Source organism: Populus nigra, chromosome 12, assembly GCF_951802175.1.
Source record: "Populus nigra chromosome 12, ddPopNigr1.1, whole genome shotgun sequence".
NCBI classification, from domain to species: Eukaryota; Viridiplantae; Streptophyta; class Magnoliopsida; order Malpighiales; family Salicaceae; genus Populus; species Populus nigra.
This window is the reverse complement of record NC_084863.1, coordinates 11799019-11823505: the sequence shown is the minus strand read 5'-3', so window position 1 is coordinate 11823505 and position 24487 is coordinate 11799019. Positions and strand designations below refer to the sequence as shown.

The 24487-nt window shown below is 34.0% G+C and overlaps 2 protein-coding genes and 1 long non-coding RNA gene across 3 annotated transcripts; 2 read left to right on the top strand and 1 right to left on the bottom strand.

The window, feature by feature from the left end:
• The first annotated feature begins 1722 nt into the window (after positions 1 to 1722).
• On the top strand, positions 1723 to 4574 carry LOC133669964 (protein NRT1/ PTR FAMILY 5.10-like). Its single transcript, XM_062090305.1, has 4 exons — positions 1723 to 2109; positions 2199 to 2416; positions 2557 to 3101; positions 3710 to 4574. Exons 1-4 carry the CDS (start codon positions 1992 to 1994, stop codon positions 4524 to 4526), a joined length of 1698 nt encoding a protein of 565 aa, XP_061946289.1. The 5' UTR covers positions 1723 to 1991; the 3' UTR covers positions 4527 to 4574.
• On the bottom strand, positions 3323 to 3775 carry LOC133669968 (uncharacterized). Its single transcript, XR_009833989.1, has 2 exons — positions 3672 to 3775; positions 3323 to 3574 (listed from the first exon to the last, which is right to left on the bottom strand). It is a non-coding gene; the product is annotated as an uncharacterized LOC133669968 (long non-coding RNA).
• Positions 4575 to 19653: 15079 nt separating the features above from the next.
• Positions 19654 to 23037, top strand: LOC133669963 (protein NRT1/ PTR FAMILY 5.10-like). The gene is made up of 4 exons (XM_062090304.1): positions 19654 to 19846; positions 19933 to 20150; positions 20382 to 20926; positions 21996 to 23037. Exons 1-4 carry the CDS (start codon positions 19723 to 19725, stop codon positions 22810 to 22812), a joined length of 1704 nt encoding a protein of 567 aa, XP_061946288.1. The 5' UTR covers positions 19654 to 19722; the 3' UTR covers positions 22813 to 23037.
• The last annotated feature ends 1450 nt before the right edge of the window (positions 23038 to 24487 follow it).

The window sequence follows — 24487 nt, the reverse complement described above, 5'->3', positions numbered from 1 at the left end:
AAAAAGGAATTAAAATTAAAAAAATGAGGACTAAATCTTGCATAAAAAATAATTGAAAGAAACTAATTAGGGATTAAATTGAAAAAAAAATAAAAAAAATCATAAAATAAGAGCAATAAAAAATGAGGACCAAAATTGGAAACAAAATAAAATAATATTCTAGAGGACAAAATAAAAAAAAATATTAAGGATAAAAAAATTATGATCAAAAGAATGAGGACCCGATTGGATACAAAAATTAAATGTCAATGGATGAAATTAAAAAAAAAACACTTCAAGAAGTATTAAAATCAAAATAAATAGAAATCAAAATAATGAGGACTGAATTCAAAATAAGTACAATTTGGAGAACATAATTAATTTTTTAAAGGCTCGGCACAAATACCAAGTCCATAAAAAAGAAAATAAAAGGATGAGAAAAAAATTCATTGTCATTGAACCGCCGCCAACCTGACCAAACCCATCACTCCAATAGCTGCACCTGCTACCTTACGCATCAGATGAGATGGTAATCAAGCGTAAGGTTATCAATTTCATTTTCTTTCGTTCGAAATAGCCGAAACATTCCATACCAATTTAAAAAACGAAACAATTTTCATCTCATTTTAAATATCGATCCGTTCCAAATTTTTCGACTAAATTTCGGCTGGAACATTCCGGTTCCATTCCTCATGTTCCGTTCCGCTCTTGAAAAGCGCCATTGAATCAAATTGAACCTTGTTCAATTTCATTAATTAAACCATCCAAGTATAAAAAGCTCTTTTTTATTACTATTTTCAATAATAATGATATTAATAATAATATTGAAAATTATTATTACTATTTTTATTAATAATGATATTAATTTTTTAAAATTAGATTTATCACTAATATATATGGTTTATATTGATGTTGTTTTTTTTCATGTTTATAATCTGTAGGAATTTGAGCAAAAAAAGGGATGTTTTAAATTTTATTAATCTTGATAACATTGACCTAACTTTATATTTAAAATATATGTTAAAACATTTTACTTTCATAATATTTTGATATTTTGTTTAAGTTAAATTACTTTAAATTAAACATATATTTAATCTTGACTATTTAAAAATATTTTAAATTTTGAAATTATATTTTTTTGGTATTGTGTTTGTATTACATAATTTATCTTGAATTTGAATTATGTTTGTTGAATTATATATATATATATATATATATATATATATATAAACAGTATAATCTCAAAACGACACGCTGAAACACTCTAAAACTGAAATATTTTATTTCAATTGAAAAAATAAAACACCTACCAAAATGAAATTGACAACCTTGATCAAGCGCCTCGTGCTATTGATTTATTAATATATTAATAATGTAAATTACTAAATAGTTCTTAAAAGTGTATGAATATTATATATAAAAAAAAACCATGCTGCAAAGATAAAAAAGCCTTCTCAAGCTAGCCTTAGATTTTTTAATGGAGATTTTGAATGCTTGAATTTACCTGGTTTATACATTTGAGTGTTTTCATTTTTCAATTAAGCTAAAATAATTTGTTATTGACTCATGAAACTCTTACAATTTTTTTTTTAAGGAAATCATCATGCAAACGACTGTCGTCTACCCAAGGTGTCTTCTTCAACCTCTAGGCCCGTTGTCTTCCATGGCAGTGTTGAAGGTCATTTAAAGTTTCAATTTAACGCATAAATTCATAAACTCAACGTACAACATGTATTTCTAGATCCAAATAAAACAAAATAACAACAAAAGACAAATATCCAAATCAAATGGTTTTATTATAGGTATGTGTTGGCAGCAAAACTAAACAGGGAAACTCCGCTGTTTTATTTAATTTAAGTTTTTTTATTTTTAAATTATTTTAACACGTAGAAGAGCACTCAAATGGTGAGCCCATGGCCATCAATAATTGCTGACATTAAGATAGGATTTTAAACACTGTATCGATTATCGAGAGTAGTGCCGTCAGGTGTGGATAGGGCTAGCAGAAAGATATGGCCATCGAAACTCCGCTGTTATCGGACAACCCTGTGGAGGACTCTGTTGACTACAAAGGCCGTCCGGTTTATAGATTCAATTCTGGAGGATGGAAATCTACACTTTTTATTATAGGTAAGTGTTGGTAGCAAAACTAAACATCACTCAAAAGATATTTGGTATTTTGTTTGATGTAAATTAACCCAGCTAGTCTGCGTATGCAGTTGTGGAAGTTGCAGAGAGGTCTGCATATTATGGGATAGCAGGGAACTTGATAACGTATTTGACAGGGGCCTTAGGACAGTCCACGGTTACTGCTGCAGAGAACATGAACGTTTGGTCTGGAACAGCATGGTTGCTGCCTTTGTTAGGTGCATTTGTTGCTGATTCTTTCATTGGTAGATACAGAACCATTGTTGTCTCTACGCTTATCTACATCTTGGCAAGTATTTAGATTTTCTTTCTCCTGGTTTTTGTTTTCAGAGGCGTGACAGTTTGCTTGTGATTGTCTAATATTTGCTAACGTAACTGTTCATGATAGTCTGAACATAAGGGCATCTATAACGTAATCTCAATTCACAGGGACTTGGCTTGCTGGCTCTATCAGCTGTTCTTCCTCCTCTCGGTTCTTCTGGCTGCCGAAGTTCCGATAGTGCCGGGTCGTGCTCTCCTGATCCAGTTCTGATTTTGTTCTTCTTTGCTCTCTATCTAGTAGCACTTGGACAAGGTGGATTCAGGCCTTGTGTCCAGGCTTTTGGAGCTGATCAGTTTGATGGACAAGACCCTGAGGAGCGCAAAGCCAAAAGCTCGTTCTTCAATTGGTGGAATTTTTTCATGAATGCTGGCCTCATAGTAGTCCTACCGGCCTTAAACTACATCCAAGATAACATTAATTGGGGTCTGGGATTTGGGATCCCATGTCTTATTTTGGCTGGGGCACTTGCAATATTTTTACTTGGAACTAGGACATATCGCTATAGTATCAGAAGGGAAGAAGAGAAACACGCGTTTTTGAGAGTCGGTCGGGTCTTTGTTGCGACTATTAGGAATTGGCGAATCACTACTGCAGTAGCCTTTGAAGAAGAAACTCACAGAGCCCAACCTCACCAAAGTTCTGGGCAATTCAAGTAAGAGAGAACTAATGTTACGACTTTTTGAGAATTTTTATAGAAGCGAATATTAACGATACCTCAACCAGAAAGAAGTTTTCTGATAAATCAAGAGCCTTTTGGAAGTACAAGCCTTTTTTAATTCGAAATGTCAAGGTTTTCTTGTGCTTACTGTTTTCAATGAAGCATCCAGTGAAATACGCGGTAGAAACCATTATGATTTGTTAAAGCATTCTCAATTTGGTAGGCAGACAAATCCATAATTTATTAAATCAGAATACGTTTAAAACCAAATAAATGTAATATTCCTATCCTGCAGAATGCAGATAAACCCTTACTCTATCACTTCATAGAGTTGTCCACTACATGATATTTAACCAGTGACCAGGGATAAACAGATGCAAAAGTCCATCAGAGGCTGGTGTATCAAAGTCCCAAGCCATGGTTGATTAGTTGCAGTGTCTCAAAGGGGCCTGCAGATGCTCCACTACCTGTAATTGTCAAAAAAAAAAAAAACACATGATATTTAGCCAGTGGGAACCTTGTTTTTTGAGGGGTGAAGCAATAAAAATTTAGCTAAACTTTCACTTTCTAAGATTGCATATTTCGATTTCCCAATGTGGCAGGTTTCTGAACAAAGCCCTGCTTGACCCTAATGACTCGAAGGGAGACAGCAAGGTTTGTAGCCTCAGAGAAGTAGAAGAAGCCAAGGCAGTACTTAGGCTTGTTCCGATATGGACAACGTGCTTGATATATGCTATTGTGGTTGCACAGCCCGCAACTTTGTTTACTAGGCAAGCCATAACTATGAATAGATCAGTTTCAGCAGATCTCGAATTTCCTGCAGCTTCAGTTCAATTATTTATTCCTGCCACGGTTGTTGTTTTAGTTGCAATCTACGATCGTGCCTTCGTCCCTGTAGCCAGGGCTTTAACTGGGGAACCTTCTGGCATTACAATGCTACAAAGAATCGGTACTGGGGTATTTTTATCTTTTCTTGCCATGGTAGTTGCTGCTCTAGTTGAAATGAAGAGGCTCAAGAAAGCTCAGCAATATGGACTAGTGGATACGCCAGAGGTGACGATTCCTATGAGTGCTTGGTGGTTAATTCCTCAAAATGTCTTGCTCGGTGCTGCTGACGTGTTCACCATGATTGGAATGCAAGAATTTTTCTATGATCAGGTCCCAAGTGAATTAAGGAGCGTGGGTCTGGCTCTTTTCCTCAGTGTCATCGGCGGAGGAAACTTTCTAAGCAGCTTTCTTATCTCCATCATTGATAAAGCAACCGGTGGGGATGGTCATTATAGCTGGTTTGCCAATAACCTGAATCGGGCACATCTTGATTACTTTTACTGGCTACTAGCTGCGTTGAGTGCTGTACAGCTGGTTGCTTTCTTGTATTTTGGAAAGTCTTACATTTATAGCAGGGGAGGCGCAACATAAAAGCAGTGATTTAAAAAATATATTAAAATAACTTATTTTATTTTTAAATTTTATTTTTAATATTAATATATCAAAATATAATCTAAAATTTGTTAATGATACTTTCAGTGCGGCCATTTGCGTTGTTACTAGCCATAGGCATTTAAGGAATGTTTACGAGCCGTAGAGCAAGGTTGTTAAAATCGTGTTTCAACTCGTAAAATTGTACGTTTTTACGAGTTGATATAGGCTTTACGTGCTAAATCGTTTACGAAACTTGGAATCAGATAAAATCAGGTCAAAATCGGGTAAAATTATTAAAATCGGGTGAAATCGCTTAAAATCACGATTTCACTGCCGATTCAACGAGTTTGCCCGCAGGAAATTAAAATACAATTCAGCTGCCAGGTGTCGACCGCCTATTGGCTATACCAGATCAAATGCAATTCATTAATCTCTCTTTACCGAATCAATCAGTCTTCTCTCTTCTCTTCACATTTATTGTTCACGTTCAGAAATCCCTAAATTGAAAACCCAAAATTCAAAATCCTCACTGAGAATTCCTCAGTGACTCGGTGTCTCGGTCTCTTAATCTCTTTCTCTCAGCCAACAATCAACCACAATCCACCTCCACAACAGCCCTCGCCAGTCGCCCCTCATCTTTTTTATTTTTCCATCATCGACGACCGACGTTGTCCATTTCAGCAGCCACCGTGAGAACCAGAGTCCACACAACAACAATGACGTCTATCCAGTCTTCTCCAGTCCTCACCAGGTAAGTCTTCACCACAACCACTGGTTCTTTTTCCCTGTTTGTGGGTGCTTCTTTTTTCCAATGCTAGGGGTGCTTTTTTTCCCTGTCCGTTTCTTACTCTGATGTAGTGATGTTAATATTGGTTTGATTGGATTCGCAGGCTCCAACTTTGACTGCAATATTGAGCTGCATCTGCTCAGCCTCGGTGGTAACTGCTCAGAACAAAGGTAAGCTTCTTAGTTTCTTACCATGTCCGTTTCTTTACAGTTTAATGATGTTAAAGATTAATATTTTGATTCAAAGTTTCTGTGACTTTGTCAGTTTGTCTATTGTTGAGAGTTTGCTTGCGAATTTTAGATTCAAATTTAATCGTGCGTGCGTGTGACTCTGTTTTTTCTTACACTGGATTTGGATGTTGAGTTGTGAATTGTGATGAATGGACTCTGTCAGTCTGTCTATTGAATAATGCTGCTGCTAAGTTGTGAATTGTGATGAATGGACTCTGTCAGTCTGTCTATTGAATAATGCTGCTGCTGAGTTGTGAATTGTGAATTTGTGATGAATGGATTTTATTGTAAGATGGGTTGTTGGCTGTTATTTTTTTTTGTAGTGTGTAGTGTGTACTAAAATCAAGTTTGTAACCTGTTATAAAATGTTTGGATTGATTACAGGGCTGATTTGAATTGATTCTTGAATTGTTGAACTTATGGCATCTAGAAAAAATTCTTCTGGTAATAGGCTTGATGTGGGATGGCAACATGGGATAGATATTGATAAGAATTCTAGAAAAGTTCAGTGCAAGTATTGTCAAAAAATTATTAGTGGAGGTATTTTTCGTTTTAAACAGCATTTGGCTTGCATTCGTAAGGATGTTGAGCCATGTCAACAAGTACCAGAAAATGTTAAGCAGATGATTTTAGGTGTTTTGGTGAAAAATCTAGAAGCAACTGAAAAGAAAAGAAAGGCCCTTCAATATAGTGTAAATGATGATGATGATGATGAAATAAAAGAAATTAGCTCCAAGGACAAAGGAAAGAGAGTAGCTAGTGGGAGTGAAAGTACACAAACAACCCTAAATCAATTGCTAAAAAAGGATATTAGAGAAGAAGCATGTCGACAAATTGCAAGGTTTTTTTACACTAGTGCAATTCCATTTAATTGTGTAAAAAACCCTGAGTTTCTTAAGGCACTTGAATTGGTTGCAAAGCATGAGCCAGGTTTCAAGCCTCCATCCTGCTATAATATTAGAGAGAAGTATTTGAAGCAAGAAGTGGATCAAACAATGAATTTGCTTGAGGAGTACAAGCTAGAATGGAAAAAAATTGGTTGTTCAATAATGTCTGATGGATGGACAGATAAAAAAAGACATTGTATTTGTAACTTTTTGGTTAATAGTTTTAAAGGGATGGTTTTTTTGTCATCGGTGGATACTTCTAATATGTCCAAGACTGCTAATAAGGTATTTGAGATGTTAGATGCCATTGCGGAGAGGATTGGGGAGGAAAATATTGTCCAAGTAGTCACTGATAATGCTGCAAATTATAAGGCAGCGGGACAATTATTGATGGAAAAAAGAAAGAGTTTGTTTTGGACACCTTGTGCTGCCCATTGTATTGACTTGATATTAGAGGATTTTGAGAAGAAGTTAAAGATTCATCAAGTAACTATTGCTAAGGGGAGGAGAATCACCTCATATATTTATTCAAGAACATTCTTATTTCCATGCTAAGGCATTTTACGAAAGGAAGGGATTTGATTAGGCCTGCTGCCACTCGGTTTGCTACTGCATATTTGACTCTGGGATGTTTGAATGATCATAAAATGCAATTGATGACCATGTTTACTTTCAAACAGTGGAGTTCATGTAGGTTTGCAAGAATAGAAGAAGGGAAACGAATTCAAAATTGTGTTTTGGACAACAGGTTTTGGCATGATGTTATTATATGTATTAAGGCAACATTTCCTCTAATTAAAGTTCTTCGATTAGTTGATTCTGATGAGATACCAGTTATGGGTTTTATATATAAAGCAATGGATGAAGCAAAAGAGAAGATACAAGTGAATTTTGGTTCTGTGAAAAAAAGGTATATATCTTGCTAATTTTTATTTCAAATGTTGTCATTTATTAATATGAATGTCAAATATAAAGTAATGATATTTTTATTGTTTTTTTTATATAGTTATATACCTATATGGAATATTGTTGATGCAAGATGAGAACTTCAACTCCACAGACCCTTACATGCAGCAGCTTATTATTTGAATCATCATTATCATTATAATCCCAATTTTAAGGTTAATGCCAACATTAAAATTGGATTATATCAATGCTTAGAAAGGATGGTGCCTAATGCAAGTGAAAGGTGCAAAATTGACTTGCAACTTAAATCATTCAAGGATGCCAAATGGTTGTTTAGCATTGAGGCTGCCAAGACAACTAGAGATATAAAAAAAAAAAACTCCAGCTCAATGGTGGGATTCTTATGGGGATGAATATCTAGAATTACAAAGGTTTGCAATCCGAGTTCTAAGCTTGACTTGTACTTCATCTGGATGTGAGCGAAACTGGAGTGCATTTGAAATGGTAAGTTTTTTTATTTTTTTTTATTTTAAATGTTGAAATATTTGATAAAAATCTTATCAATTTGAATTGTTTATTTAGGTTCATACAAAATGAAGAAATCGTTTGCACCAGAGAAAAATGAATGACTTGGTATTTGTAATGTGCTATCTGAAATTGAATAATAATCAAGTCAAAAAGCAAGCTGATGATTTTGGTGTAAAAGATGATCTTTCATCTGATGATGATTGGATAACCGAGAGAGAAAAACATTCAAACATTGATTTGCTTGGTGCTATTGATAGTGCAACACGAAGACAAAATGGTAATGAAGATGAAAGTGATGAAGAAGAAATTCGTAATGCTGCTGAAATGGAGAGTCATGGTACTGAAGATGATTTGAAGATTCAAATTGATGATATTGGTGTTGGTACTAGTAGCAGCACTAATGCTCATAATATTGGTGTTGGTACTAGTAGTGACACTAATAATCCTCTTGATGTTAATGATATTGATGAATGCCTGAGGAATAATGAGGAAGATGAAGGCAATGAAGCTGGTTTTAGTTTACATGACACACCAGCAGATTATTTGTTTTAAATTTGTTAATTATTAGCTAATGAAAAGTTATTTAAATTATGTATGGATTTTTATTTGAAACATGTATTTTAAGGTGCTATGAATTTTTATTTGAAGCATGAATTTTTTTTTATATTTTTAAAAATTCCTTATGATTTTACAATTTTACGATCCGATTTTACGATTCGAGTTTATTTAGTACTTTCTGTGCCGTGTCAAAATCGTGATTTTAACAACCTTGCCGTAGAGGTTGTGATTCAAAATGTTTTTTTGTTGGGAAATACATTAAAATAATATATTTTTATTTAAAAAAAATTATTTTCAACATAAACATAGTAAAACAATCTAAAAATATAAAAAAAATTATTTTATTTTTAAAAAACAAATTTTAAATTAAAAAAATAAAATTTTAACCGCGTTACCAAACAATGCAGGTACTGTTCTATAAGCACACCGAAGTAAATGAATTGAAGAAGTATGTTTATTTAGCAAATTTTATTATCCTATGCAAATAGTATAGTAATAGTTTTTCGTCCTGTAATACACTGCTTATAGATATTAAACCCGGTTCGTGGGTTAACCTGATTAAAGAACCGGGTTCTGGGTTTTGTGGGTCAACTCAGGTCAACCCAGATCAACCTGAAAAAATTTAAAAAAAATCCATGTAAATATTTTATATGAAAACATTAAAAAAAATTCATGTAAATATAAGCTATACATATTGTAAATAATGAAGTTTAAAAGAAAATTTTAATTTTTTTTTATCTCACGTTAAAAAAACATAATTTTTTTATTACGAACGTAGAGTATATATACTAATGGGTTTCAAATTTCATATTAAAAAGATATTATATTATCCTTTTAAGTTGAAATATTTAAACCAAATGATTTTTAATCCCACATTAAAAAAATATAATTTTTTTTCTTAGCCACATGGCTTCCAAAGGAAGCCAATGGCAACCGGCCTCAGCATCTAAAGAGATGGGAAGAGGAAATTTTAAATTTCTTGCAAAATCTCCATAAATTGCACAAAAGCTCTCGATCAAATGGATAAAAGATGAGGGTTGGAAGATTGAGGGAGGTTATTTGCACAAGATTGAGGGAGTTAAAGCTAGGGAGGAGGAGGGGGAGAATTGGAAAATTTTGAGGAGAAGGAAAGTAGGGGAGAAATTAAGGAAATCCTTGTCATTTTTCTTCTTCAATTCTTCATATTACAAGGTAATAATTCTTGATTTGGAGCAACTAATGTAAAATATGCAAGTTTAATAATTGAACATAAATTTTCAGGTGGAGAAAATTGGGGATTTAAGGAATTACTTGTTTAAATTGCTGAAATGATGTTATAGTCATGTTGATGAGTATAATTACGGGTTGGGACAAGTTACCATTGAAGAAATTAAAGAAAAATGATAGGTCTCAATCAAGCTATGACTATGTAATGCAGAATTTATTCTACTTCGGGTGAGAATTAACCTCAAGAATTGTATTTGAATGAAATAAGTTGCCTTTTTTTGATTTCCCAAAGGGTCTTTTTATACAGGAAAGAAACTAACAAACATTTCTAATTCTGAGATTGTATCCTTTAGAATCAGGACACTACCTTCTACTGGCAATGAGCCACTTCGGCATTATTGAAAGTCAAATAACTAATAGACCTATTCTTAAGCACATAGACCTATTCTTAAGCACGCATGCTTTGTGGGCATGACTAACAAGTTAGACCATGTCCTTAGTCATAAGTCCATGCGTGACAGCAAACAATTAATCGAAATACTTTGGGTTTTTTACTGCTACCCTTGCAGATCTTCGTGCTTCACTTCGTGGCTCATCAATACTCCCCCCTATGACACAAACCTTGTCCTCAAGGTTGAAATTCATGAACTTGTCGCGTAATTCCTGAGTGTTTTCCCATGTAGCATCATCACGTGGAAGTCGCTTCCATTAGATTAAACTCTACTCAATAAATTTGGATCCACGTTTTACCCAACGAGTATCTAACACACACTTCGGTTCCAGGAGCAATTCTCCATCATCTGCTACTGGAGGCAGGTCAGTGTGAGTAGTAATGTGATCTCCCACCGTTTTCTTCAAAAGAGAGACATGAAAAACGGGGTGAATGCGAGAGCTGGGGGGAAGATGGAGTTTATAAGCAACATTTCCAATCTTTTCTTCCACGAGATAAGGCCCATAAAATCTGCTTGCAAGTTTTTGATAAGCTCGCTTAAATACGGACTGTTGACGATAGGGATGTAGTTTGAGAAATACCCTGTCACCAACCTGGAACTCAACATCTCTGCGTTTGGCATCAGCCTGTTGTTTCATACGATTATTTGCAGCATGAAGATTGTTCTTAAGTTGCTGAAGCAGAGCATCTCGCGAAGCTAAGTTCTTGTCAACTTCGTGTGCTGGACAAAATCCTTCATGGTACTGAGGAATCGTTGGTGGTGGTCTTCCATAGAGAGCCTGGAATGGGGTCATACCTGTTGAGGCATGATAGGTGTTGTTGTACCAAAATTCAGCCCAAGGTAGAAATGAATTCCACTTACTGGGTTGTTGGTAAGTAAAGCAACGTAAATATTGCTCAATGCATCGATTGACGACCTCCGTTTGTCCGTCAATTTGCAGATGGTAAGTTGAACTCATCTTTAATTTGGTGCCGAACAATTTAAAAAATTCTTGCCAAAAATGACTGATAAACACGGGGTCCCGATCATTCACAATAGACTAAGGCATGCCATGGAGCTTGACAATGCCAGTAATGAAAATTTCAGCCACCATTTTAGCGGTATATGGGTGCGCCAGAGCCAAGAAATGAGCCGATTTACTCAATCTGTCAACAACAACCAAAATTGTAGTTTTGTCAGCTGAGGGGGGAAGACCATCAATAAAATCCATCGTAATGTCATCCCAAACTTGACACGGAATTGGAAGAGGTTGCAAAAGACCTGCTGGTGACAGTGTGTCATTTTTAGTGCGTTGGCAGATTTCACATGCTGCCACATACGTCTTCACTACTTGGAACACGGAGGGCCAATAGAATTGTTGTGCCAACCGTTTGTAGGTACGTAAGACACCAGAATAACCACCACTGGGAGAGTCATGGAATTCATGGAGCAACTGGGAAATTATTTGGGAATGTGGTGGCACCACCACCTGATGCTTGTAGCAGACCAACCCATTACGCCAGCTGTAGGGAGCCCTGGGATTTGCAGTAGCCTTGTTGTTGATTGTCAACATGTAGGGGTTGCCGCGAGCCTCATCTTTGATTGCGTCCCATAATGAAGTGTAAGAGACAGATAAATTATCCAGGCGTGGACTACCCAGTACCCGTGAGAGAGCATCAGCTGCATTGTTATCCTGACCCGGTCTATAAATTATCTCATAATCATAACCAAGCAGTTTTGTTACCCATTTTTGTTGCTCAAGTGTCACTATACGTTGATCCAACCAATATTTGAGGCTGCGCTGGTCGGTTTGAATGAAGAACTTCCTTCCCAGCAAAAATGGTCTCCATGTTTGAATGGCATGGATGATGGCCAACATTTCTTTAGCATACACCGACCATGATTGTTTGGTAATACCCAATGCATGGCTCATGAATGCGATAGGCTGCCCTTGTTGACTCAAAATAGCCCCGATGCTGGTACCAGACAAGTCTGACTCAATGGTGAAAGGTTCATTGAAATTGGGCATCGCAAGTGTGGGTGTTGTTGTCATGGCAGTTTTGAGTTCTTGAAATGCTTTTTCAGCTGCATCAGACCACCCGAACTTGCCCTTCTGGAGAAGACTGGTAAGAGGCCGAGCAATGAGTCCATAGTTTCGAACAAATGGTAATAACCTGTAAGGCCTTAAAAACCATGTAATTCGGAAACATTAGTAGGGCGAGGCCAATTTAGCATCGCTGTAATTTTGTTTTGATCCACCTTGACTCCTTGAGAAGTCACAATATGCCCAAAATATTCCAATTCTTGCAAACCGAAAGTACATTTATTGAATTTGACAAAGAACTGGTGTTGCCTTAAAATTTCAAATGCCTTCGTAACATGTTCAAGATGCATGCTCAAATTAGGGCTATAAATTAAAATGTCATAAAAAAAGACTAGTACAAATTTACGCAGGTAAGGGCGGAAAATATAATTCATAATAGCTTGGAAAGTAGATGGAGCGTTACAAAGACCAAAGGGCATAACCAAGTATTCATAATGACCATTATGAGTTCGAAAGGCAGTTTTAGGGATATCGGATGGATGTACTCGTACCTGGTGGTATCCTGCTCGTAAATCAAGTTTGGTGAAATAATTAGCTCCATAAAGTTCATCGAGCATGTCATCAACAGTGGGGATAGGAAACCTATCTTTGATGGTTACAGCATTAAGGGCTCTATAATCAGTACAAAACCGCCACGAACCATCTTTTTTCTTTACCAACAAAACAGGAGATGAAAAAGGACTAGTACTAGATTTTATTAGCCCCAATTTTAACATATCATGAACTTGTTTTTTGATTTCGGCTTTTTGAAAGTAGGCATACATATAGGGTCGCACATTGATGGGTGTTGTCTCCTCCTGCAAATTGATGTGATGATCTACTTCTCGTGTGGGTGGAAGTTGAGTGGGCTCTTAGAATAAATATGCAAAGTCTTCCAATACTTGTTTCAGCTCCGGATTGACATTCTGTTCTTGTGGATTAGCTGAAGATTGCATGTAAATGGCAAACATCGAACTCCCTTGACGTACATCTTTGGCAATAGCTTTCCTAGATGTGGGCTGAATTGAGGTACTCATCCCCTGCAGTACATGATTTTGGTTGCACCACTGAAATTCCATTGTTAATTTCTTCCAATTGCATATGATAGTACCCAATTGTTCCAGCCAATGAACCCCCAAGACCACATCTAATCCAACTAAAGGCAGGGCATACAGCGTGAGGATAAAAGGAATACCTTGGAGTGAAATATGGACGTTTTCAAACCTACATTGACATTGTAGTGGTCTGCCATTCGCTACGCGCACATTGAAGGAGTCTGTTGGAATCACCGGCAATTGCAGCAGACTAGCTACTTTCTCGCTAATTAAGTTGTGCGTAGATCCGCTATCAATGAGAACAACAATCTCATAGAGTCCAATTTTGGCCAACACTCGCATGGTCTTATATGCCGACAATCCAGTTAGCGTATGCAAAGATATTTCATGTTGAAATTCCTCCGAACAGTCAGCTTCTTCTAAAGATTCACAGCAGCCTTCTAATAATAGTAGCTATGGCCTTTTGCATCTGTGACTAGGGTTAAATTTCTCTTCACAATTAAAACATAAATCCTGTGCGCGTTTCTTCTGCATTTCATCCCATAAAAGTCGTTTCATGCCTGGATTTGTTTTGAATCTGTTTGGTGGAGCATAGTCTTGCATGACCTGAGGTATGGATCGTGCACTTCGTCGTTGGTGGTTCAACTGTTCATTTCGCATTCGTGCAAGGCTGCTAGCTTCCTTTAATGACTTTGGTTTAAACATCTGAATGCCATCAGCTATTTCGGGTTTGAGGCCACCCATGAATGTCCCTACTAAAGCCTTATGTGGCCATCCATACACCTGATTACCCAAACGTTCAAATTCTTTCTAATACTCGTGTAAAGATCCCTCATGTTTGACCTTAGATAAGGCCTCATCGAAGTCCTCACATTTGGTAGGGCCAAATCTTGCCACAGCTCTTCCTGAAAAATGTCCTACGTTACCTCCCTGGCTTCTTCTCTATAAGATCGCCTCAGCCACTGCCACCATTGATTAGCTTCACCTTGTAAGTGGAATGATGTTAGAGACATCTTTTGAGCTTCAATGGTTCCTTGGAATTCGAAGAATTGATCCACTCGAGTGAACCATTCCGTCGGGTCATCTCTTGAAAATCGTGGAAACTCCAAACTTGCTAGTTTCGAAGAGAACAATGGTCGTCCACCTTCTGTGACATCTCTGGACTCTTCCCTTAAAGAATGGGGACGTCCATTGGGAGAACTGGTAGCAGGGTTAGAAGGATTGGTGCCCACTGTGTTGTTAACTGATGCATTTGGATTGGATAGCATGACTTCAGAGAGTTTGCTAAGAACGTCTTCAATGTGGTGCAACTTGTCAGTTGCACCTGCTTCCATGCGGCTGAAATTGTTTTGCAGCCCACCCAAGCTAGCTTCTAAATTTTCAATACGCTCTTTATTTGTTCCCATAGCTCTAATACCAATGATAGCTCTCAATCAAGCTATGACTATGTAATGCAGAATTTATTCTACTTCGGGTGAGAATTAACCTCAAGAATTGTATTTGAATGAAATAAGTTGCCCTTTTTTGATTTCCCAAAGGGTCTTTTTATACAGGAAAGAAACTAACAAACATTCCTAATTCTGAGATCGTATCCCTCCGAATCAGGACACTACCTTCTACTGGCAATGAGCCACTTCGGCATTATTGAAAGTCAAATAACTAATAGACCTATTCTTAAGCACATAGACCTATTCTTAAGCACGCATGCTTTGTGGGCATGACTAACAAATTAGACCATGTCCGTGGTCACAAGTCCATGCGTGACAGCAAACAATTAATCGAAATACTTTGGGTTTTTTACTGCTACCCTTGCAGATCTTCGTGGTTCACTTCGTGGCTCATCAAAAAATGACGGCCATTTTACCAAGGCTTAGTGCTGGCCTGGGCTGCCATTTAAGGGGGGAGATAATTTCTTTAAATTGTTTTGTTTATAGGACGTGGAAGATTGTGTTGAAAGTCTATAATTATAATTGGATGCAAAATTTAAACAAGAAAAACAAGGAATCTATAATTTCCTAGAGATTAAGTGTCGGCCAAAAGATCACTAAGACAAATTGAATTTAGTTTTATTTGTTTAGGTGTTATTACGTTAAATTGTAGATATAGTAAATGTTTACAAGGGATAGGCGTGTTGAAATAAGAAAACAAATCTTAGGATCTGATTCATAAGTAAAAAAGGTAGTAATAAAATAAATTATATTGGTATGTTACATAAAACTATGATGTTTATGTGGAAATGATTGAAAAGTGTGTTATGTACGTGGTGATAATGTAATATTCGGGTTGTTATAGGATATATTGTCCCGATCAAATCCCAGGGGTTAAAAAAAATATTTTTCAAACTTGATCCAATCATCCTGGATTAGCACATTCATAACGTAAGTTATATTTTTCCAAACAATATTTCCTCTCTTTTATTTTTTTTATATGTTAAAGATAAACGGCAAGACCCACATTTATAATCTTTCTTGAAATATAAAACTTCAAGGAAAATAAAATGAAAGTTTAAGATTAAAGTATGAAAGGATTTCCTAAACAAATTCCATTTCACAGGAAAACAAATACATTATTTATAATCTTTCTTGAAAACAAATACATTATTTAGAAATTATAACTTGAAGAGCATGTATGCAAAGTTCATTATATGAAAAGATAACTGCTATACTTATCCTCACAAGATAAAGTAACTAGTAAATTTACATAACATCCCAAAAGTTTAACATACAAACATGAGTCAAATAAATTCATCAAGTTTACATTACAAAAGTCTAGCTATCTAGAACAAAATAGATACATCCCCAACTAAAATACTACTCTTGTCGTGATTGAGATATACCTGTAAATTAAATATATAAATTTAAAATTACATTTCAAATGAAAACTCTTATTTTTTAATATGTAAACTACAATGCCTTGTGTTCTTCTTTGGTCATATGGTTTTCTTTTTACTAAATCTTTTTATACATATTTTTGTTCCTAAAAATATACAATCACTGATTTTTTACCATTAGGAATCTAATTAACTCGCTTAATACCAATATTTATTTAAAATGATGTCTTTAGCTTCCATGATCCGAAAGAAAAACACAACACAATTTAATGCCAATATCAACATAATCCTGTTGATATCATTAGCCGACCATGACCCGGTAAACTAATCAAGTTTTTGTTAATGCTGATATCACCATTATCGTAGCCAACCATGACCCGGTAAGCTAATCAAGTATTGGTTAATGATGATATCAACATAATCATTAACCGACCATGACCTGGTGCGCTAATCAAGTTCTTGTTTTTAAGTTTTCTTTATATTCCTCTCTTTTAACATGCTCCAAAATAATATCTCTAATACACACGCACGCATCCATGTTTTCCACGTAAACATACCATTAAATTAGATCATTTAATTTAAAAAAAAAATCAAAAGAAAATCCTACCAGCCTGGCACATTGTCCCTGGTATACATGTTTAGTCGATAACTTGAGATGTTATAAATATAGAGGAAATTCTACTAAAATTTTGATAAAAAAAAAAGATTTATTGGTTCATTGATATGGTTAAGTTAAAAATAAATGTCTTGTCTAAAAGTAAACACTAATGATAATATGAATTTTTAAGTTGGGCTACATTAACATTGAAGGATGAAATAGAAGAAAATAAACAAATTAAAAAAAAAACTATTTAATCCAATTTAAATTGCAAAACCCTTGATTCAGGTTATGAGATTAAAATAACCTTATAGAAAGCAAACTGAAATAAATTATGAAATTTATCTAATCAATAATTGGTGAAAGATGAAATTAAAAAAATAAACTATAAAAAGAACAAAAACAAATTCAAGTTAACTGAATTAACCTGTAAAACTTATGATTTCATGAGATTAAAATAACTTTATAAAAAAACAAACTGAAATAAATTATGAAGTTTAATCTATAATAAATCTAATATAAAATGATATATATATATATAGGTGTGTTTTTAATTTTATTATTTAATATTATATTATTGAGGATTGAATTTCATAATTTATTTTAATTTTCTTATATGAAATTATCTCAATCGACGTTAGTTGTGCCTTTGATAGGTTAATCATGGTTGACTTAGGTTTTTTTCTAGGTTATTTTTTAATTGATTTTTTTTTCAATTTTATCTTTCAACATTGGATTGATTGATATAATTTATTTATTTTTGAGGTTATTGCAGTCTCATGATCTAGATCGTGGGGTTAATAAGTTAATTCATGTTAATTTGGGTTCATGTTAATTTGGGCTTTTATGTTTTTGTCCCTTTTAATTGATGTTTTTTAATTTTGTCATTAAATAAGGATTTTATTGAGGGTTTTTTTTATAATTTATTTTTTTATAGAATTATCCTGATCTTATATTTTAAATTGCAGATTTGATAGGGTTAATATAGATTAACTTGTGTTATTCTTTTGTATTGTTTTTTAATTTTATTTCAGGTTTGAGAGGTTACTTGAACCTATTATCAAATCCCATTCCTAGCTTCTCATGAGCCTCGGGCTACCGGGATACCAGGCTAGGCTTTAGGGCTTTTTATTTAATAGGAGCTTTGTTTTTAGGTAAATTAAACAATGAACCAGTCCTAAACAAAATCAATCACATATGTCCATACCCATGTATTTATCTTTGAACCAGCACATTGACCCGGTAATTTCATTTTCACCATGAAGTAGATTGGATACAGTGAATAATTATGTTCAAAATCAAACCTAGTTGATTATCTTAATGATCATACATTTGTTTTTCCTATTTTTTGGGATTAACCGTTGATAATCAAGATTATGAGCAATTTATATCCTAAATCAAGTTGATTAAGATTTTAAGCACCTCTATATTTCAAGCAAAAAACCTTTTACCATTTCAAGAATTTTTCTTTGTTTGGTTGGGTCTATGATCTGTGCCCATAATATTTTGATTTCCATGGAAAAATGTAAATTTTATATCCACAATTCAAGTTCAACTAATTTTTAATCAAACCAAATTATTATTCGGTAATTCTCTTTCATTTCAATTAATAACATGTATATTCTACTAGATCTGTGTCCCCCGCTCTACCACGGGCTGATCAAGTTTTTTTTAATGTAAAAAAATAATGCTAAGAAAAAGAAATTTGAGATTTAAGTTATTAGTTTAATTGTTAATTTAAATATTATAAATAAAAAACACAAAAACAAAAATAAATTGAAAAAACACCTGAAAAAAGTAAAAAAAAAAAAAACCCTTAACCCTAGCTCTTCTAAATTATTAAACAACTTAATGTTAAAGGGTGAAATTAAAAAAAAATTAAAAAACAACTAAAAACCAAATAAGCTTCAATTAAATTGGGTTAACTCGTAAACTCTGCAATCATTGGTATAATATTAGGATATTCTCATGGAAAGGATGAAAATAAAAAAAAAATTTATTTAAAAAAGCAACAAAAAAATCAAGTTAATTCAAGTTAACCTATTAATCGTATAAAGATAAATTAAAATAAATTATTTACTCTAAATTCCTTGTGAACATATCATATAAGGATTAAATAAAAAAAATCAATAACTAAAAAAAATTAAAATGCAAAAACAAAACTTGATATTATGAATTATTATTATAATTCATAGTGCTAATAGTTGTGGAAAACAATGTTTTTGTATTCCTTTTAACTTTATTTATATATTTTTTAATTAATTTAATCTAACTAGCAAAAGTGGCCACGCCCGACCACGAAGCTGTTTGTAAATTTGTTTTGATTTCTGGATAAATTATTAAGAGATTATTAAGAGGTTAGATTGAACTATCTAATTTGAGAAAATTAACACCTGCAAATACTTAAAAGAGGAGGCTCTCACAAAGCACTGCACTATTCAATCGATTATTATTATTATTATTATTATTTCAATTAATATGAGATATTTAATTAAGCTTAATAATTTATTTTGATTTGATATTTATAATAATTTTATGATTTATATTATAATTTTAACAGATTAACTCAATTATTTTTTTAATTGATTTTTTAAAATTTATTTATTTACTACTAGTTTAATTAAGATTTGAGTTCCATAATTTATTTTATATAAAGATTATTCTGTGTTTTTATAACTCGAATCAAGATTTAATAAGTTAATTTAGTGTTGTCTTAAGTTATTTTTTATTTTAATTAATTTTTTTATTTTATATTTAAAAATTAAATTTTATAATTTATTTTTATTTTTTTCTATTAGATGATTCTATCTCATTAACTTCGTTTTATACAATAAGTCATAAAACACGAACCTAAAAAAAACAAAAACTGAAAATGCAGGCTATTTTAATGATTAGTGGTAGAATTGAAAGTATTTTGAATTATAGAGATAGGAATGAAGTATTGATGAATCTATAGGGACCGAACTAAAGTTTACGCAAGAAAGAAAGAAATGCAAAACTCTGAGGGCCACTCAATCGGAGAGAAGGACAATAATAATTATTGCTGCGGTGGCTGCTAACAATAGTTGAACAAACACCAGAGAGAGAGACGGCCATGTCCTCCTCTAACCAAACTCCACTCCTCGCATACGACATCGTTGATGGCTCTGTCGACTATAAAAGCCGACCCGCTTATAGATCCAATTCTGGTGGATGGAGATCCGCATCTTTCATCATAGGTAAATTATTTAACAAATTTTAAAATTTCTCATTTTATTTAATTTCTTATATTTATATATACATATTTTTCTTTATGGAAGTGAAGGTGTGGAAGTTGCAGAGAGATTTGCGTATTATGGAATTTCTTCCAACTTAATTACGTATTTGACCGGCCCGTTGGGTCAGTCAACGGCTACTGCGGCGGAGAACGTGAATGTGTGGGCGGGCACGGCGTCGTTGCTGCCCTTGTTAGGTGCATTTGTTGCTGATTCTTTTCTTGGCAGATACAGAACCATCATTTTCGCTTCGCTTATTTACATTTTGGTAAAACATCCCGTCTCTCTCTCTAATATTGCATGAATCAAGACCGGGGACGTTCAGACAGCTTTAACTAACTAATGTGCTTAAGACACTAGCTAATGATAATAATCTATGATACTTAACCATGGTTTTGTTCCTTGATGATATGTCTTTTCGAAGTGCATTATGCTCAGTTTTGGACTTGCAATTATCATCTGTTTTTGTTTAACAAAGTTTCTCTCTCCATTGTTAAAGGGACTTGGCTTGTTGACTCTATCAGCTCTACTTCCTTCCCACGCTGCTACTACTGGCTTCCGAAGCACTGATTTGCCAAGTTCTCCGGTTCCATTTCAACTGATTTTGTTCTTCTTTGCTCTCTATTTAGTAGCGATTGGCCAAAGTGGGCACAAACCTTGCGTTCAGGCTTTTGGAGCGGATCAGTTTGATGGACAGGACCCTCAGGAATCCAAAGCAAAAAGCTCTTTCTTCAATTGGTGGTATTGTTTCATGTGTGCCGGAACAGTAGTAACATTGCTGGTTTTAAACTACATCCAAGACAATCTTAACTGGGGTCTTGGATTTGGAATCCCTTTTGCTGTGATGGTTATTGCACTTATCATCTTCTTACTTGGCACTAAGACTTATCGATATAGTATAAAAGGGGATGAGAAAAGTGCATTTCTGAGGATTGGTTGGGTTTTTGTGTCTTCAATTAGGAATTGGAGAACCACCCCTTCTGCAATAGCATTTGAGGAAGAAACCCGTGGAACCCTACCACACCAAAGTTCTGAGCAGTACAAGTAAGAGACTTTTAAGTAAATAGCATCTGCCCTTTTTTACGATTTATAAGTAAATACAAATGCATCAAAGTAGTCAGGAGACTTTTAAGTACATTTCAAAAGACTTTTTTAGGCTTTTTATTTTTAACCATTTTGGATTCACAAAGTACTTAATATCCTATCTGGAAATAGTTTTAATATCTGTGATTCTTCTAAACATTCATGTAGAAAACTACTAGCTTCTTTATAATTTTCAATTTTTAAATCACCCAACCCAAAAGTACTGGTTAGCAGGTGGCAAGGTCCTTCAGCTCCATGCAGCAATTACATTGAATTGTATTGTATTTTGTCCCAAACAAATGTATGACTTCCGCCTTGAACATTGCTTCCTTGCATGCAAACCCAATAGCGCTAAATGTTATAATTAAAGAAGTAAATAGAAACTGAGATAAATGGATCCACAACCAGCTTAAAAAATTGAAGGGGCCGAGGCATGAAGTCTATAAACAAAATTTACCATGTTAAAACTCCAAGCCCAAAAGCTAAATTAGTCAGTGGAGAGATCCGTAAGGTATATTCACCCATAATTTATTAGGCTGTATAATTGTTTTTTATGCATAATAAATGTAGTGTTCAGTCCATAAAATGATTTACATAACTTCTGAAATGCATCTGGTTTATGTTTCTATAGGCATTCAACAAAGGTTGTTTTCTGTTCTTGCCAATTGGTTGAAGATCTTAGTTATAAGGCACTGTGAGAGCACGATCTTCAAGCATTTGAATTGTTGTTTGCGGGGTTGGCAACAACCACCGTTTGATGTGGCTTCAAGATGCTTTATCGACTTCAAGTGCTTGTTGATTCGTAGCCATATAGTTTAGAGAATAGGAAACTTGAATGTTATATTGAGGGAACCCCTATATTTCACCACGTGAAATGACTTGTGCTACTCTAGGGTGTTTTACTGACAGTATCTCATCTGGTTTTTCTAGCATAAGAACTTGGAGTGATGAAATTTACATAAAACAGTCTGAATTACTTTGCTCCACATAGCACCTCTGAGATAGCAATTTGGATCTTCTAATGAAACAGGTTCCTTAACAAAGCCCTGCTTGCACCAAATGGCTTAAAGGAAGATGGGAAGGTATGCAGCCTCGGTGATGTTGAAGAAGCAAAGGCATTACTTAGGCTTGTTCCAATATGGGCTACGTGCTTGGTATTTGCTATAGTGTTTGCACAGACCTCAACTTTCTTCACTAAGCAAGGAGTTACTATGGATAGATCGATTTCACCCAGTTTGGACTTGCCAGCGGCTTCACTTCAATCTTTTATCAGCCTCTCCATTGTACTCTTCATTCCAATCTATGATCGTGTCCTTGTTCCTATAGCAAGAGCTTTAACCAGAAAACCCTCTGGCATTACAATGCTTCAGAGAATTGGAAGTGGTATGTTTATATCTGTTGTGGCTATGATTGTTGCTGCTCTTGTTGAGATGAAGAGGCTCAAAACTGCCCAAGAACATGGACTAGTTGATCTGCCAAATGTGACGATTCCAATGAGTGTTTGGTGGTTAATTCCTCAATATGTCTTGTTTGGAGTTGCTGAAGCATTTACCATGGTTGGCCTGCAAGAGTTTTTCTATGATCAGGTCCCCAGTGACTTGAGGAGTGTTGGTCTTTCACTCTACCTTAGTATCTTTGGTGTTGGAAGCTTTCTAAGCAGCTTTCTTATCTCTATCATTGAGAAAGCAACTGGTGGGAATGGCCGATATAGCTGGTTTGCTAATAATCTGAATCGGGCTCATCTTGATTATTTCTATTGGCTGCTAGCTGGGTTGAGTGCAGTTCAATTGGTTGTTTATGTATGTTTTGCAAAATCTTACATTTATAATAGGGGAGGCACTGTATAAACTATAAATAGAATGTTCTCTCAGCATGATTGTAATTGTTGATCTTGAACCCAGATCACTACCCGAAGCTACGGCGTAATTATTCTTTGTTTTACGTTTCAAAATGTAATATATTTTGGTACGTGAACGTGAAACTACGGCGTAATTCTTGTTGTACATTTACTTCATGTGCCAAGGCCTGTTTGGTATTTGATTGGTGCAGTAAATCATGATTGTCTGGCTAAATGAATCAGGTCTCCGTTCCAGTTTCTTACCCAGAGAAACTAAATCAAGTTCGAAATCTTTGGACACCAATAGTTGAAAACATAAGAACTTGCCTGCTGCGGTCTTGTGAGTGTCATATTTTCTTTGTTCAAGTTCTTTAATTTGTTTTCTTTTTTTAATAATTAACAGCAAGTATATTTTGAGAAATATTAATTTGTCACCTTTCAGTAGTCTAGGACATAATTGTGGAAAGCTTAAATTTAGTTTGAGAATTTTTTACGTGTCCTATATAAAAAAATTAAACAAAAAGCTTGTCATGATTGACAATTTCGAGGCTAAGCAATGGAAGAGTAACTACTCTAGTGACTTACCTAAGAGAATAAAAAAATAATAATGTGCAAAGCAGCCATGATATTCTAACTCTAAGAAAGAGCTGTTCTTATTCATTGAAATAGTATTTTATTTTTGTTTTTTTTAATTTATTTATTTTTGTTTAATTTAATTTTTTAATATTAAATTTTTTCTATTTAGTTATCACACTTTCATGACACGACCTTGTAGTCAGATCCACATCCAAGACTTTTAGGTCTGGTGTTGCAGCTAGACCCACTTAAACTTGAGTCAGACAAGTTTAATATTATTATTAATATTATTATTTGTATTATAGATATTATTATTTTTATTATAATGAATATTGCTAATATAATAATTAATAAATTTTAAAAAATATTATTTGTTATTACTCTTTTTTTGCTTTTTTTAATTAAATCTTTTTTTGTTTAATTTTGTTCGTTAATGTTAAATTTTTTTTCTATTTAGTTATCACACTCTCATAACATAGATCCCAGGTTTGACGAGTTAACCCAGTTGATTCAGAATTTTTTTCTTTTTCTTAATTAGTTTTTTTCTTTCAATTTCATTTTTTAATATCAATTTGATTGAGAATTAAACTTTATGATTTGTTTTGTTTACTTTTCATTAGATTATCGTGATCTCCTGATGGGATTTTATTGTACCCATCCTCACAAAGCACTATTCATTGGAATATTGCTTTGCTTTGTTTTTTTTCTTTTTAATTAATATGTTTTTGTTTAATTTTATTCTTTAATATTAATTTTTTTTCTATTTAGTTATCACACTTTCATGACACAATTTTGTAGTCAGACTCACATCCAAGGCTCCTGGGTCTGGTGTTGCAGCTAGACCCAATGCTCTTGGACCTGATGTTGCAGCCAGACCCATTTAAACTTAGGTCATGCAAGTTTAATATTATTATTAATATTATAAAAATTATTATTTTTATTATAATGAATATTGCTAATATAATAATTAATAAATTTTTAAAAAATATTATTAATATTGAAAAACAACAATAGATTTGATTTGAAGGGTAAAATTAAAAACTATAAGAACTTAGGTCAAATATGTTTAATATTATTATTAATATTAAAAATATTATTAATAATTTTTT